At 41.5% G+C, this 14,515-nt stretch overlaps 1 protein-coding gene and 1 pseudogene across 1 annotated transcript in view; one reads left to right on the top strand and one right to left on the bottom strand.

Annotated features, from left to right (window-relative positions):
* Dnah8 (dynein axonemal heavy chain 8) overlaps positions 1-14,515 on the top strand; it is a 308,707-nt gene that overhangs the window by 174,699 nt on the left and 119,493 nt on the right. Inside the window, exons 58-61 of the mRNA XM_008840196.1 lie at positions 2,515-2,637; positions 5,470-5,600; positions 10,288-10,441; positions 13,590-13,754. Of these exons, the coding sequence (XP_008838418.1) occupies positions 2,515-2,637; positions 5,470-5,600; positions 10,288-10,441; positions 13,590-13,754 (573 nt within the window). The remainder of the gene's footprint in view (positions 1-2,514; positions 2,638-5,469; positions 5,601-10,287; positions 10,442-13,589; positions 13,755-14,515) is intronic.
* Positions 11,436-11,528, bottom strand: LOC115071549 (annotated as a pseudogene).

Below are 14,515 nucleotides of genomic sequence, written 5' to 3'. Positions count from 1 at the left end.
TAACTCACAGTCTTCATACACTAAGTAAAATAGTCCCTTTTCTTGCTTTAATGTATGTTTTTAATTGAATTTTTGTGCACTCCATACAAAACATCTTAATCATCTTTATACCCCTCCCCCAGTTGCACTACCCCATACATAGGCTCGTCCCCCAATCCCGCCACTGGGTTTCATGCATCCCAACACATGTATTAAGACCTGTTGAGTCAAGTTTGTGTACCCAGATGTCCCTCAGTGCAAGTTCATCCACTAGAGATTAGTCAGCCTATCTAGAGTCACTCCCTTAAGGAAATTCAACTCTTTCTCACCCAGCAGTGATCAGTTGCCAATAGTTCCTCAGCTAAGGTTGGGGCCTGCTGCCCATTTCCCCCGTTCTATGCTGGGTTGTTGTCTGATTGAGTTTTCATGGGTCTTGTGCATGCTGTCACCATTGCTGTAAGTTTATATGAGCAACTTCCCAGAAGCCTGGAAGACTGTTTCCTTATGATCATGTACCAATCCTGGCTCTTAGAATCTTTCTGCCCCGTCTTCTGCAATAGTTCCTGAGCCATGGGTGGGTGAGGTTTAATATAGGAATCCTATCCAGGGGCAGGCTCTCCGAAGACTTTATTCTCTACACTTTGGCCACCTGTGACCTTCTATATGCATCATACTCTTGCATGAGGAAGCTTTGCTGGTGAGAGTTAAGAGATACATTACTGTTCTCTCTGCCCCCTCTTCTGCTATGTTTCATGAGCCTTAGGTATAGAGATTCCATTGTAGATATGTCACTTAGGGTTGGGCATCTCACAGACACTTATTCTCTGTGTGTGACCAGCTGTAGAACTCTGTACAAATCTCCATCTGTTGCAAAAAGAAGTTTCTTTGATGAGTGGTGAACAGTATACTCCTTTAAAGAATTTAGAAACAATCTCATTAAAGTCAGATATAAAACAAATATGCTTACTGTCACTATTTAATATTGCTTTGAAAGTTCTAGGCAAATTCAGCAAAATGATCAAAATAGATGTTATTATCAAATAGTAAAAAAAAAACCCTCAAATTCTTGATAGATACAATTTTCTAGTTATGAAGAGAACAGCGGATTTCTTTTTAATTAATAAGAGTTTGGAAAGAGTTAGAAAGACAGCTTGGTGGTTAAGGGCACTTGCTGCTCTTCAAGAGAGGAACTGAGTTTGGTTCTCAAGTACCTATGTAGAATGGCTTAAAACCACCTGTAACTCCAGTTCCAGGGGATCTGATAATTTCTTCTGGTCCTGTGAACACGTGCACACAGAGGAATAAATCTTTTTTAAAAAGGAATTTGGGGGGGTGAAGAGATAGTTCAGCACTTAAGAGCACTGCTCTTGCAGAGGACCTTGGTTCAATTCCCAGCACACACATGTCAGCTAACAACCATCATTAACTCCAGTTCCAGAGGATCTGACACCTTCTTTTGACTTCTGTGGGCACTGCATGGCATGGGTGCACTTACATACATTCAGGCAATACACTCATACACATAAAATAAAAATCATAAATAAAAATAAAAATTTAAAAACATTTGGCCAGGTGTGGTGGCACACGCCTTTAATCCCAGCACTCGGGAGGCAGAGGCGGGTGGATCTCTGTGAGTTTGAGGCCAGCCTGGTCTGCATAGTGAGTTCCAGGCCAGCTGGAGCTACAGGGAGACCCTGTTTCAAAAACACCAAATAAAAAAAATTAAAAACATTAAAAAAATTTAAAAAAGAGTTTAGAAAGGTAATCAAGTGTTATATAAATATGAAATTTAGTAAGTATTTTTTCATACCGGGATTTGGCGTAGGAGCCTACTCTATACCAAATAACTATTCCCTGTGCCAGATTTAGCCTCTTTCTGTTTTTGTTAGACTTGTGAGCCAAGAAGCCTTTTTTTTCCCCCTAATGGTTGGAAAAAACCAAATGAATAAATAACACTGTGTGAACTATATGGAATTAAAATTTCAAGGTTCTTAAAGTTTTATTGAAACCCACCCACATCTATTTGTTTGCACATGATCTGTAACAGAGTAATTGCAAAAGAAATAGTAAGGGTCACAAAGCCTAAAATACCTGCTAATTTACCCCTTCAGAAGATTGGACAGCCTTTACCAATCGCCCCAAGACAGAAAATGGAGCATGAAAGTGTCTTGTTCAATATCAATGGTTCCTAGATAAAATATCTAGGAATTGACCCTAGACAGCTGATTAGATGGAAACTCATTGTTCTTCCTACATTAATGGATAGCTTTAATGAAATCTGAAATGCGATTTCAATGGGATTTTCTGGAGGGGAAGAAAGGAGATTCCATGACAAAAGAATCTAAAGTGCAGGTTTTTACAAAACTCAGGTTTGGTTTGCTTTGGAGCAACAAACTTGTGCATTCGGCCACATAACCAATGTAAAACTTCTACTATTTTTAATAAAAGTCACAAACTGCATTGCAGATTGAAAACTAAGAAAAATATTTGCTACCTAAAAAATTGGATCTTAAATACTATTTTTCTCTCCTCTAGGTGCCATCCTTTGAATTCCTGTGTGAAAAACTCCGGTTTTACCAGAGGCAGTTCAATGAAATCATTAGAGGAACATCTCTTGACCTGGTGTTTTTTAAAGATGCAATGACTCATCTTATTAAGGTTCTAATTATTAGCTAGTTATTAATATAAATAGATGCAGCCAGAGTTTAGTAAATTACATAGGTGAACTTACCCTATCAGGTAGGTGGAGAAGAGCATCCATATGTTGGTTCAGCCTCAAGTAATTGAGTGCCTACCTCCGAAGACAAAGGCTTACTAGATACCCTCTTACTTGAATTTACCTACACAGCAGCAAATGTTTTCTAAAGGCAAATGAATGGCTTCTGTGTTGAGATTTTTCCACATGTGATTCAAAGTACTTTACCTTTTCAAAGGAAGCTGGGGCAGCCTATAGAAAAATGTTCCTTCTTGGAATGGCATTTTATTATTGTGGGACTCTTGTGTGTACCTGTGCCCAGAAGAGGCCAGGTGAATGGCTGGGTGTCCCATTTTACCGCTGCCTCTCTTACTCCCTTGAGACAGAATCTCTCACTGAACCTGGATCTAGGCTGGGATTCAGAGAGTCCCAGCAATCCTCCTGTCTGCCCACAGTGCTGAGGGTGTGTGACCACATCAAGCACCCTTAACACACTGAGCCATCTCCCCACCCCTGTTGTGGGAATCTTGTTGGCCAGGTCAGAAAAGACGATGTCAGCTTTGAGATTGGAATACAGATTATGACGAAAATGATGGGGAACTGATAAGACAGGATTAGTGAAAAATAGGAGCTGTTTAGAGGTCGTACCAACTGAAGAGAAGCATGGTGTGATACGATGAAGAGGTTCAGGACAATTATCCACTTATGTTAGTGGGCAATGGAAAAGGGGTTCCTAGATGCGATGACATCACATAGGGAGGTTTGACAAAGCGTCGGTCAAAGCTCGAGAAATTCTCCATATCTTAAGCTTTCTCCATATACATTCAACATGCTAATTATCAAACACCTACCATGCTGAGGATTGATGGGACCTGAGACCCTCTTTTAGGTGCAAAACCACCCAAGTGATTTATATATTTAAAAATATGATATAATTAGTCTATAACCAAAGTGTCATTACTGATTTACCATCTGTAATACCATGTATTTTAAAAAAATAATAGTTATTCTTAGTGGTGAAAATGGATTTAGTGGTCCATCTAGAGTCTTCCTAGTCAGTGACACTAATGTAAAGGACAGTATTTAGCAATGTCTTCAAATGACCTGAATAAGAGCTGAGCTTCCATTTGAATGTTATCCTTACTGCAGAAATCAATCACAGAAATCATACCAGATTGAAGGCTGTCCCCCTTGCCCTGACTATACACAGAAATTTTGGTAGTTTGTGAAAAGTTTATAGGACAGAGATATGATAGAGGAAGTGTTCCATGTAGACAGGTGTCTTCAGGAATCAGTGTAACAGACTTCATGGATAAGACACACTCACGTTCTTATGTTTTATCTAGCCTCATCATCCACTGAGTCTGAAAATAAATATGGGGGTGGAGAGATACCTCAGTGGTTAAGAGCACTTGCTGCTCTTCCAGAAGACCCTGGTTCAGTTCCCAGCACCCATTTGGCAACTAACAACAGTCTCTAACTCCAGTTCCAGGGATTCCAGTGCCCTCTTCTAGCCTCTGTGGGCATTGCATGTACAGGTGCACTTATACACATGCAGGCAAAACACTCATACATGTAAAATAAAAAGATAATAATAAAATGGGGACTGGAGAGATGGTTTAGTGGTTAAGGGCACTTGCTGCTTTTGCAGAGGACCCAGGTTCGATTCCCAGCACCCATGTCTGGTGACTTACAGCTGCCTGTAATTCCAGCTTCAGGGGATCTGACACCCTCTTCTGGCTGCCATATGCACCTGTACAGTACATGCACATACGCAGGCACACAGACAAATAAAAATAAAATAAATCTTAAAAAAATAAAAATAGTTAAGTGACACATGCACATAAATCCACAGAAGGAATAGCTATGAAATAGAAGAGAGTAAAACCAATTTATTCTGTTTTTTTAATGATGGAAATATAGGGGTTAGCGAGATGGCTCAGTGATTAAGAACACTCGCTGCTCTTTCAGAGGACCTGAGTTCATTTCCCAGCACCCACATCGGGTGGTTCACAACCACATGTAACTTCAGCTCCAGGAGACACAATCCTTTTCTGGTCTCTATGGGACTTGCATACACACACACACACACACACACACACACACACACACACACAAACACACACAGACATACACAAATACACATAAATTTAAAAACACACACACACACACACAAACACACACAGACATACACAAATACACATAAATTTTTTTTTAAAATTAAGTTGAACAGGGGCTGGAGAGATGGCTCAGCAGTTAAGAACACTGGCTGTTCTCACAGAGGACCCAGATTAGATTCCGAACACCATGTGGTGTGGCTAACAGGACACCCAGCCATGGTGTGGCTAACAATAGTCCATAACTCCAGTTCCAGGGGATATGACACCTTCTGACCTCCACAGGCTTACACACATGCAAGCAATACATTCATACACATAACATAAAAATTATGAATAAGCTGGGCGTGGTGGCACACACCTTTAGTTCTGGCACTCAGGAGGCAGAGGCAGGTGGATCTCTGTGAGTTCAAGGCTGACCTGGTGTACATAGTGAGTTCCAGGACAGTTGGGGCTACAGGGACACCCTGTCTCAAAAAGACAAAAAAAAAGAATAAAATTTAAGAATTAAGTTGAATAAAACAAAAAGAAGCCTAAAAATATCACAAGAAATAGCATTTCAAGGAAAATGTCCAGTGTAGTCTGGAAACGTCGTCAAATCTTGGACCCCTTTAGTGCAAGAAAATGTAAACAACTGCATCCATTTTACTAATAAGCATTCTTTTATTTCAAAAATAGATTTCACGAATAATTAGAACCTCATGTGGAAATGCACTGCTGGTAGGTGTTGGTGGCTCAGGGAAGCAAAGTCTTTCAAGATTGGCTTCTTTTATTGCTGGGTATCAAATATTTCAGATAACATTAACCAGGTAAGATAGGATAAAACATGATGGTATGTTTTTCTGTAGTTAAATTTTTACTTTAAAAAATATAACACTTTGGTGTATTTCTTTAAAAAAAATCTATCGCATGCCAAGGCACTTAGGGGTCTATTCCATCTTTCTACCATAAGGATCCTGGAGATTGAACTCAGGTTGGTGGCAGGTGCCCTTGCCCACTGAGCCATCTCTCTGGCCCTGAATTTTCTAATTTTTCAAAATTTAAGTATTACATACATAAGGGGATACATACACAGACACACAGATCATGGGCATTGTAAAGTTATGTACACCCAGGGACAAAAATGTCTGCTCTCCATGTTTCCATGTTCCACCTCAGTCATTAATCCTCCCACCAGTGACCACCAAATTCTGAATACTAAACCCATTGATTAGTTTTGACTGGTTTTAAGTTTTCTATCAGTTCACTCTTACAGGATTTGTTCTTTTTTTAAAAAAATATTTTATCTTTTAATTTTAAAAATTAATTTATTTTTTATCTTATGCAACATGTGTTTTGCCTGCATGTATGTAAATGCACCCATATTGTGCAGTGCCCAAGGAGGCCAGAAGAGGGTGTCAGGTCTCCTGGAACTGGAGTTAAGGACAGTTGTTAGCTGCCATGTGGGTCCTGGGAACTAAACCTAGATCCTCTGGAAGAGCAATCAGTGTTCTTAACCACTGAGCCATCTCTACCCCTAAAAGATTTGTTTTATTTTTAACTACATGTATTATGTGTGTGCATGAGGGGGGGTGGCACTTATGTTCATGTGAATGCAGTGCCTATGGAGGCCAGAAGAGGGCATTATATTCCTTGGAGCTGGAGTTACAGGTAGTTGTGTGCTGTCTGACAGGGGTGCTGGGAACCAAACTCAGGTCCTCTGAAAAAGCAACATGCATTCTTAACTGTTGAACCATCTCTCCAGCCCAAGCTCTGACACTCTTTTTTAATCATAAAGTCATCTGATCATGAATGTGACTATAGCTCCTTCCACTGGTTTATCTATCTATCTTTACACCTTTACCTACTGTTAGAATTACCACAGCTTTGCAATAATGCATTATATACATATAGACGTATGTGTATATATATTTAGGAATATCAGATCTCTAATCTCGTTCTCCTTCAGGCTTGTCTGGACTATTTGACCCTTGTCTTACTATCCTTTTAGTAACTTACATGTATACATGCATGCACACAAGTTCCCTGCTAAACAAATAGCAAATGAACATTTATTTATTCATATACAATTTGCAAGAACATTTAAAAAAATCCATAACTAGATATCAAATATCTAGAAATCAATAAAATAAGGTTAAATTTAAAAGACTTTAAAATTGAGAGGTTTCATATAATAAAAGATATACTTTTTACTTCTCTTGAAATAATTGGAAAAATGGACAACAGAGAGCCTACATTCCTGGTGGATGGAGTTCAGCATGTCTCTGCAAGTGGGACATGCATTCTTTCCATATAGCCGAGAACTTTGCCCCCAGTCCTGTTTCCCTTGTTGATATTATCCATCTGATTCCCCAAGGTTTCTGAGTCTATGATCCTAGGGTTGGTGGCCTTAAGTTAAGGTATAAGTTAAGGCAGGTATATTAACTATATTTTCTTATTTTTAGTATTTTTGACCTGTGGTATCTGGTGCCTTACAGCCTCACTAGGGAGAGACTGGACCCTCTTGGGCTAGCTGATTCTTAGTCCAAAAAGTTGCCCAGTAGAATGCCCCCAGACTCTCTTTTGACAAAGCTGGCCTGGAAGTTGTGATCCTCCTGTGTCTGCTACCAGAAAGCTGGGGATAACCCCGTATGTAGCACCATGTCCTGACAGCTTGGGTGCCTTTCGTACACAGACCAGCCATTCTCTGTCTGTCCATCCTCTAAACCACTGCCTCTGTCCACCTCTTACCCTGTGTGACTAACATAAGCCTTTGCCCCAATCACACAAGGGCTGCATGGCATGTGCCGTAAGAGACAAGCTATTATGTTCAGAGCCTATGGAAATTACTGGAACGGGGGTGGGGGTGGAGAGTTTGCTCAGTGGTTAGGAGCACTGACTGCTCTTGCAGAGGACTTGGGTTCCATTCCTAGGACCCACACGGCAGCTAAGAACCGTCCTTAACTCCAGTTCCAGAGGAATCCTAAGCCCTCTTCTGACCTCTGCAGCATTGCACGACACGGGTGCACTCACATACATGCAGGGAATACAGTCCCACACATAAAACAAAAATAATAACTAAAATATTTTTTAAAAAGAAATGATCAGAACAGGCCAACCCTCTAATCTGCTTATTTTCTCTGTCATTCCAGTGGAAACCCACCATGGGCTCTTGTCCACATTGTCCCCCAACAACCCCTGTCTCTTAACGGCCTCTGCTAGCTCTGTGTGTTGGGAGGTGCCCTTCCCATTTTTAAGGCGCCGTGAGCGTAAACATCTTTATGACAGCCACTTTCCCGCCTTTGCATCCTACCATGTCTGCCTATGGAAAATCCAGGGAGCATGCACAGCAGCAGGGACGGTGGGGACCTAAGCAGTGCGGCTAGTGGGCACAGTTCAAAGTGGGCAGGACGGATGGGATGTTGGGACTGATGAGAGAAGAAAGACCAGGATGCCACCCTAACCTCTCTAGCACACTTGCCATGTTGTATACACAAAACCCATTCACATTTCTGTGGCCTTCACTAGAGAGATATTCCCTGTGAAAGGATCACTATAACCTTTGTCTCACCCACCGTGACTATTAATGGCTCCTCTTGGCCAATTCTATAAAATATGTGTTCAATAAATGAGTAAGCGTCCCATTTTAAGGGGACATACGAGAATTCAGTTCAGTGCCCGGTGAGTAGGAGATATTCCAGAAGATGTTCAGGAGACGCAGGCACAGAAGTCTCAGTAAAGGGACTGTTTTTGAGGTTATATGGTGCACAGATAGTGAAAAGTAAAGATGGCTAAGCAAAGAACTCTGGGTCTCCGAATGCAAAGAGTGAGGATCCCAATGGAGAGTGAAGAGAGGAGAGAATCCACAGTAGCTCTTACGTCACCAGATCCTCGGCAGAGCACATGGCTGTAGAAACTACATGGGTGGTGGACACTGAGAGAGCAGAGACAAGTCTAGAAAACTTTTCAGGAAGGACTAGAGTCATGCTGCTGCCACCAGGGCAGCTGCATCTCACCAGCCATCCTACACGCTTCTCCAGTCCGTGAACTTCTCCTGTTTTGGAATTAAACTGAAAAGGTTGGATGGACTCGTCCTTACTAGAATTTCTAGTGCTATAAGACTCCTGGTTCTACTGCAACCAGAACAGAGGAGCACCTAGTTTAAAACCTAGTGAGGATGGGGGCTGGAGAGCTGACTCAGTGGTTAAGAGCCCTGATTGCTTTTGCAAAGGACCCGGGTTCAGTTCCCAGCATACACTGTGGCTCACAACCATCTGTAACTCTAGTTTCAGGGGCTCTAATTTTCTCTTCTGGCCTCTGCAGGCACTGCATGCATGTGGTGTGCATACATACATGCAGGCAAAACACTCATATGCATAAAATAAATACATTAAAATAAATACATTAAAAAATGTTGTTTATCCATTTAAGTTTCCTCATCTGTGTCATCTCTAATGCCCACAACGATCTTCATACACAGGAAATAGGAGAGGGAACATCCCTGAGATCTCAGAGATGGGATTTGAACCCAGATCTTTCTGGTTCCAGGTGTTGCATTAGACCCTATGGCTTATGTTAAGCTCCCTGTTGCTTACCACATGATACCGTCTTCATGTGATGTTTTTTCACTATCCTTATCATCAACTTACCCATAAGTATTTAGATATAGCACTTCAGAAAAATTCTGCTTTATTTTTATGTGTTGCAACTACTCACAGCACATCTAGCAGGAAACACGGTGACTAGAAAAAGATCAGAATCTTCCTTCTTTGTAATTGGTAACCCTCCCATTCCAATATTTGTTACTTATGCCAGAGTCCTTAATATATCCGTAAGTTCTCTCTATATCTAACCACTTGGTGAGTGGGGCACATGACTACTATAGGCAGTTTGTTACTTATTTTGTTCATAATTTATTGTGACTTTTCCCCCCACAAAACCAAACTCATCTGTATTTCAGATTGATTTTAGGTATTAGACATTACTCACCTGGATAGCATCTGTTGGTTAGAACCATTGCATGTTGGATGTTAGGGTTTAAAGGTTCATCTTTTCCATCATTCTTCACAGATCATTTCTGGTAAATTCTCTGCTTCTCCCTTCTCAAGATGAATATATTTGTTTTGAATGGTAACACTTAAGTCTTTAGTTTAAATCCTCATATTTTCTGGAAAACACTATTACTCCATATGTATTGGAGTTGATACATATTTTTACTCTAATTATCATGGGTTATTACTCTGTCTTGAGTACCTATTTTAAATGCTTATTTTTAAAATTACGTGTGTGTGTGTGCCTGCTTGCCTGTATGTGTAACATGTGCATACAATGCCCACAGAGGCCAGAAGAGGGCGTTGGATTGCCTGGAAACAGAGTTACAGGCGATTGTGAGTCACCATGTGGGTGCTGGTAACTGAACTCAAGACTTCCGCAAGAGCAGCGAGTGCTTTTAACCATGGAGTCATCTTTCCAGCTCCATTTAAAAAAAAATTAAATCCTCTACCACCTCTCTTTCAGGTCTTACAATGTGTCCAATCTAATAGAAGACTTAAAGCGTTTGTACAGAGTTGCTGGAGCAGATGGAAAAGGGATCACCTTCATCTTTACGGACAATGAAATAAAAGATGAAGCATTTCTGGAATACCTTAACAACTTGCTCTCTTCAGGGGAGGTAGGACTCAAACAGAGAGGGACAGTGAAAACATGAAGTGAATGTGGTGTGTGTATGTAGTGTGTGCTGTGTGTGTTTCTACAGGTACATGTGTGTGTGTGTGTGTGTGTGTGTGTGTGCATGTGGAGACTCAAGGACAACCTTGGCTGTTAATCCTCTCAGGCACCACCTACCTTTGGGGGGCGGTTCTCTCACCTGTCTGAAGACTCACTAAGTAGGCTAGATCCACTGGCCAGAGAACCTAGGGAATCTGTTCGTTTCCACCGTGCCCAGTGCTGGGCTTACAAACGGGTGCCACCATGCCCGACTTTTAATGTCTGTTCTGAGCTGGAACTCAGGCCTCTAGTACTGGGATTACAAGTTCATAACAGCATGTTTCCCCCTAAATTATCTCATTTTTTGAAACTTCATTTTATTTTGGGGAATTTCATACATGGGCATTGTATTTTCATATTTTCCATCCCTCCCAGCCTGTCCCCAACTCCTCCCATGTTCTCCCCCACTCTCTCTCAGTTTCTTGTCCTCTTCTATGATTATTATTGTTACATATATGTACAGGTATATATATATGTATGTTATGTATATGTAACAATAATATACATGTATGTCTATATATAAAATGCACTGAGTCCATTTATTGGTGCTCCTATTGGTGTTGAGGATGGCCTACTTGGACTCAGATAACCTCTCAGGGAGCTCGTCTCTGGAGAAAACTGATTCTCCCTCCCTCAGCATCCATTGATTACCTGCAGCTCTTCATCTTGAGGTGGGGCCCTATGAAATTCCCCCATCCATCCATCTTGGCATGTCCACTGGCTTTGTCATTACGCAGTTCTTGTTAGACTACCATTCTGTGGAGCTTTCATTGATGTAGCTTCCATATCGTGTTTACAAAGCATTAACTAGCTGCAGGTGTCCTGTTTCTCTGACTTTTACACTCTTTCTAACTCCTCTTCTGTGATGTTCCCTGAGCCTTAGGTGTAGAGGTCGAATAAAGATTTTTGAATGCTTCATGAATTTGTGTCTCATCCCAGCATAGGGACCGTGCTGATTTTCTCTGCATCATTCCATTTTTTTCACTTACTTTTTTTTTTATCTTTTTGACACAGGGTCTCCCTGCAGCCCCAGCTGTCCTGGAACTCACTATGTAGACCAGGCTGGCCTTGAACTCACAGAGATCCTCCTGCCACTGCCTCCTGAGTGCTGGGATTAAAGGCGTGCGCCACCACGCCCAGCTATGTGCTTCTGAAGAAAGCCTACAACTTTCCTTTTTTATAAATTTATTATCTTTATTTTATGTGTATGAGTGTATTGCCTGCATGTATGTGAGTGCACACATGTCATACAATGCCCCAGAGGTCAGAATAGAGCTTCGGATTCCCCTGGAACTGGAGTTAAGGACAGTTTGTAGCTGCCATGTGGGTGCTGAGACTCAAACCGGTTCTTCTGCAAGAGCAATCAGTGCTCTTAACCGCTGAGCCGTCTCTCCAGCCCCACGACTTTCTTTTTTAATGGCAAAACATTACATATATTCATTTCTGAATTTTTCAAAAATATTCTACATCATGAAAACAGACTAATTTCTGCTGTATCTAGGGCTCAAACTCGGGCGCTCATGCTTGCAAGGTGAGCACTTTACAAACTAAGTCATCACCACAGGCCCAAAATATTAATTTTATTCATATAGGAAAAGCAAGAACTTTACAGAAACGAGGCCATTTTGAGCACATTCCTATCTGAAGAATGGGATTTAAGCACACGAAGTTTAATAGATTATTTTTATTTGCGTGACATGATGCTACCTACCTTCAGATTTTTTGTGTGTTTTGTTCCACCTCAAATACAGTTCCTGCCTCTTTGGTGTTCAGTTTGATCCTATTGCTCATTTAGGAGAATTAGATTTTTGTTCCCTTTACTTCCCAGTTGGAACTATAGAATGGTTGCACTTGTACCACTGTTTCTGATACCACTGGTATTGTTAACTTCCTCTGACCACCCCTTTGGAAGGTCTTAAGGACTCAGCATGGCGGAGATGTATTACAGCAACATGGTAAGGAGACACAGCTGGGCCAGTAAAGAAATAAGGCATAATGGACTGGGGAGGTGCTTGCCGTACAAACACCCACGTTTTTTTTTTTTTTTTAAAAAAAAAAAAACAGGCATGGTAGTGAGTGCTTGGAACCCCCGTGTTGAGAAGTAGATAGGCAGATCCCTGGGGCTCACTGGCCAGCCACCCTGGCATACTTGGAACGTTCTAGGCCAGTGAGAGACCCTGCCTCAAAAAGCAAGGTGGATGGTGTCTGAGGAATGACAGTTAAGGTTGTCCACTGGCTTCCACATGAATTTGCACACATGTGCATGCACATCGGCACACACAGAGTATAGCAACACACATGCAAATACATACATACACAGACACACAGACACACACATACACACACACACACACACACGAAAGAGACATCATGTGGAGTCTTGAGGAATCCACGTGCAGGCGTCCTGTGTTCTCCCTTATACCATGTTTTTGCTCAGGGAAACCCATGTGGGATTCACAGTCCAAAGATTTTATTAGTGCCTCTCACTGCCTACCTAGTCACAGCTGCCAAATTTCCAGACTCCCAGAAGGAAAGTGAGCCCTTACATATATGGACAGTGCTTGAATGGATCACTAAGGCATAGAGGAACAACTTTACCAATTAGTAATGGAAGAAGCATTCCCAGATGCCAGCTAAGCCCCCAAACACCCTTTTCAAGGTCAGGCCTGTTGTGCTGGTTCTGTTAGCACACCGGTGATTGCTGAGGACTGATGGGGCCCGGGCTGTTAGATGTCTCAAGAGAAGAATTGAAAGGACTGACTAATCACTGGACACTTGGAAGAGCTAATTGGAGAGGTGCAGGAGATAGTTTTAGGGTGATAGCTATGCAGCACAAGGGAACGTGACTTGTTCTTGATTGAACTGTTGATAAAAAAAAAAGCGCTGTGTTCTTGGTAGTCTCTGGAAAACTCAGCATTTGGCTGTGAAGAAATAGAGAGAAAATAAAAAAGATGGCGTATGTGTGTGTGTGTGTGTGTAACCAGATTTTGGCATTGAATTGGCTGTGGGGAATGCTTTAAAATACACACCACTTTCTAACCTGTTCCTCAAAGATCTCCAGCTTGTTTGCCCGAGATGAGTTGGATGAGATCACCCAAGGACTGGTTTCGGTGATGAAGAGGGAGCTGCCTCGTCACCCTCCCACCTTTGACAACCTGTACGAATACTTCATCTCCAGGGCCAGGAAGAACTTGCATGTTGTGCTCTGCTTTTCCCCGGTGAGTCTTCATCATCATCTACCTAGGAGGAGTTCCTTATCTAAATGTACCTACATAGTGTGCCTTCTCTGACGAGGCAGTTGATGACAAACTAACCTTGGTTTCATTGAATTAAAATTAACGAATGCTTTTCTACCACCTCTCCACGGACCAAAATCTTATTACCAGTGTGGCCATTTAAAAATACACTAATTATTGGAAATCGCTGCGTAGCCTACCATTTCCAGGAATTACCAAACAATATATATTATTTGAATATTATTGAATACTGTGAAGAATTTAGTGATGTAAACTCACCCAGTTATGTTTCTAGCACGGCATCTAGAAAGTTTCTGATTGAGTTCAGATTTTGGGGTATCTCTAGCTCACTGCACTATCCATTCACCACATGTGGCTGTTTAAATTTTAATCAATTAAAATTACATAAAAATAAAAGCCTGGCTTCTCAGTCCAACTAGCTCATTTCCAATATTCTCTAGCCGGACGTGGCCAGGATCTGGAAAACACACAGTAGGAAGTCTCCATCTTTATAGCAAATACTGCTGTGCTGCCTTCCCTTGTTCTAGAAGGGCTCACGTGTCTCCAGGGCAGTTCGCTTCAATTTTCAGATAGTCTGACTGTCAGAGCTCTTGTTTATAATCAATCAACTGAATTTTGTCTCTTGGTGCTCTTCTCCTTTGACTCTAGCCTGCAGAATGAGCCCAGTCTCTGTTCCGCATGCGGCTTATCAGATACTTGGAGAAAGTCTTTGCAGGCTCCCT

The sequence above is a fragment of the Nannospalax galili genome, unplaced genomic scaffold (assembly GCF_000622305.1).
Source record: "Nannospalax galili isolate Female #2095 unplaced genomic scaffold, S.galili_v1.0 scaffold538, whole genome shotgun sequence".
NCBI lineage: Eukaryota > Metazoa > Chordata > Mammalia > Rodentia > Spalacidae > Nannospalax > Nannospalax galili.
This window is presented reverse-complemented; position numbering and strand designations above follow the sequence as displayed.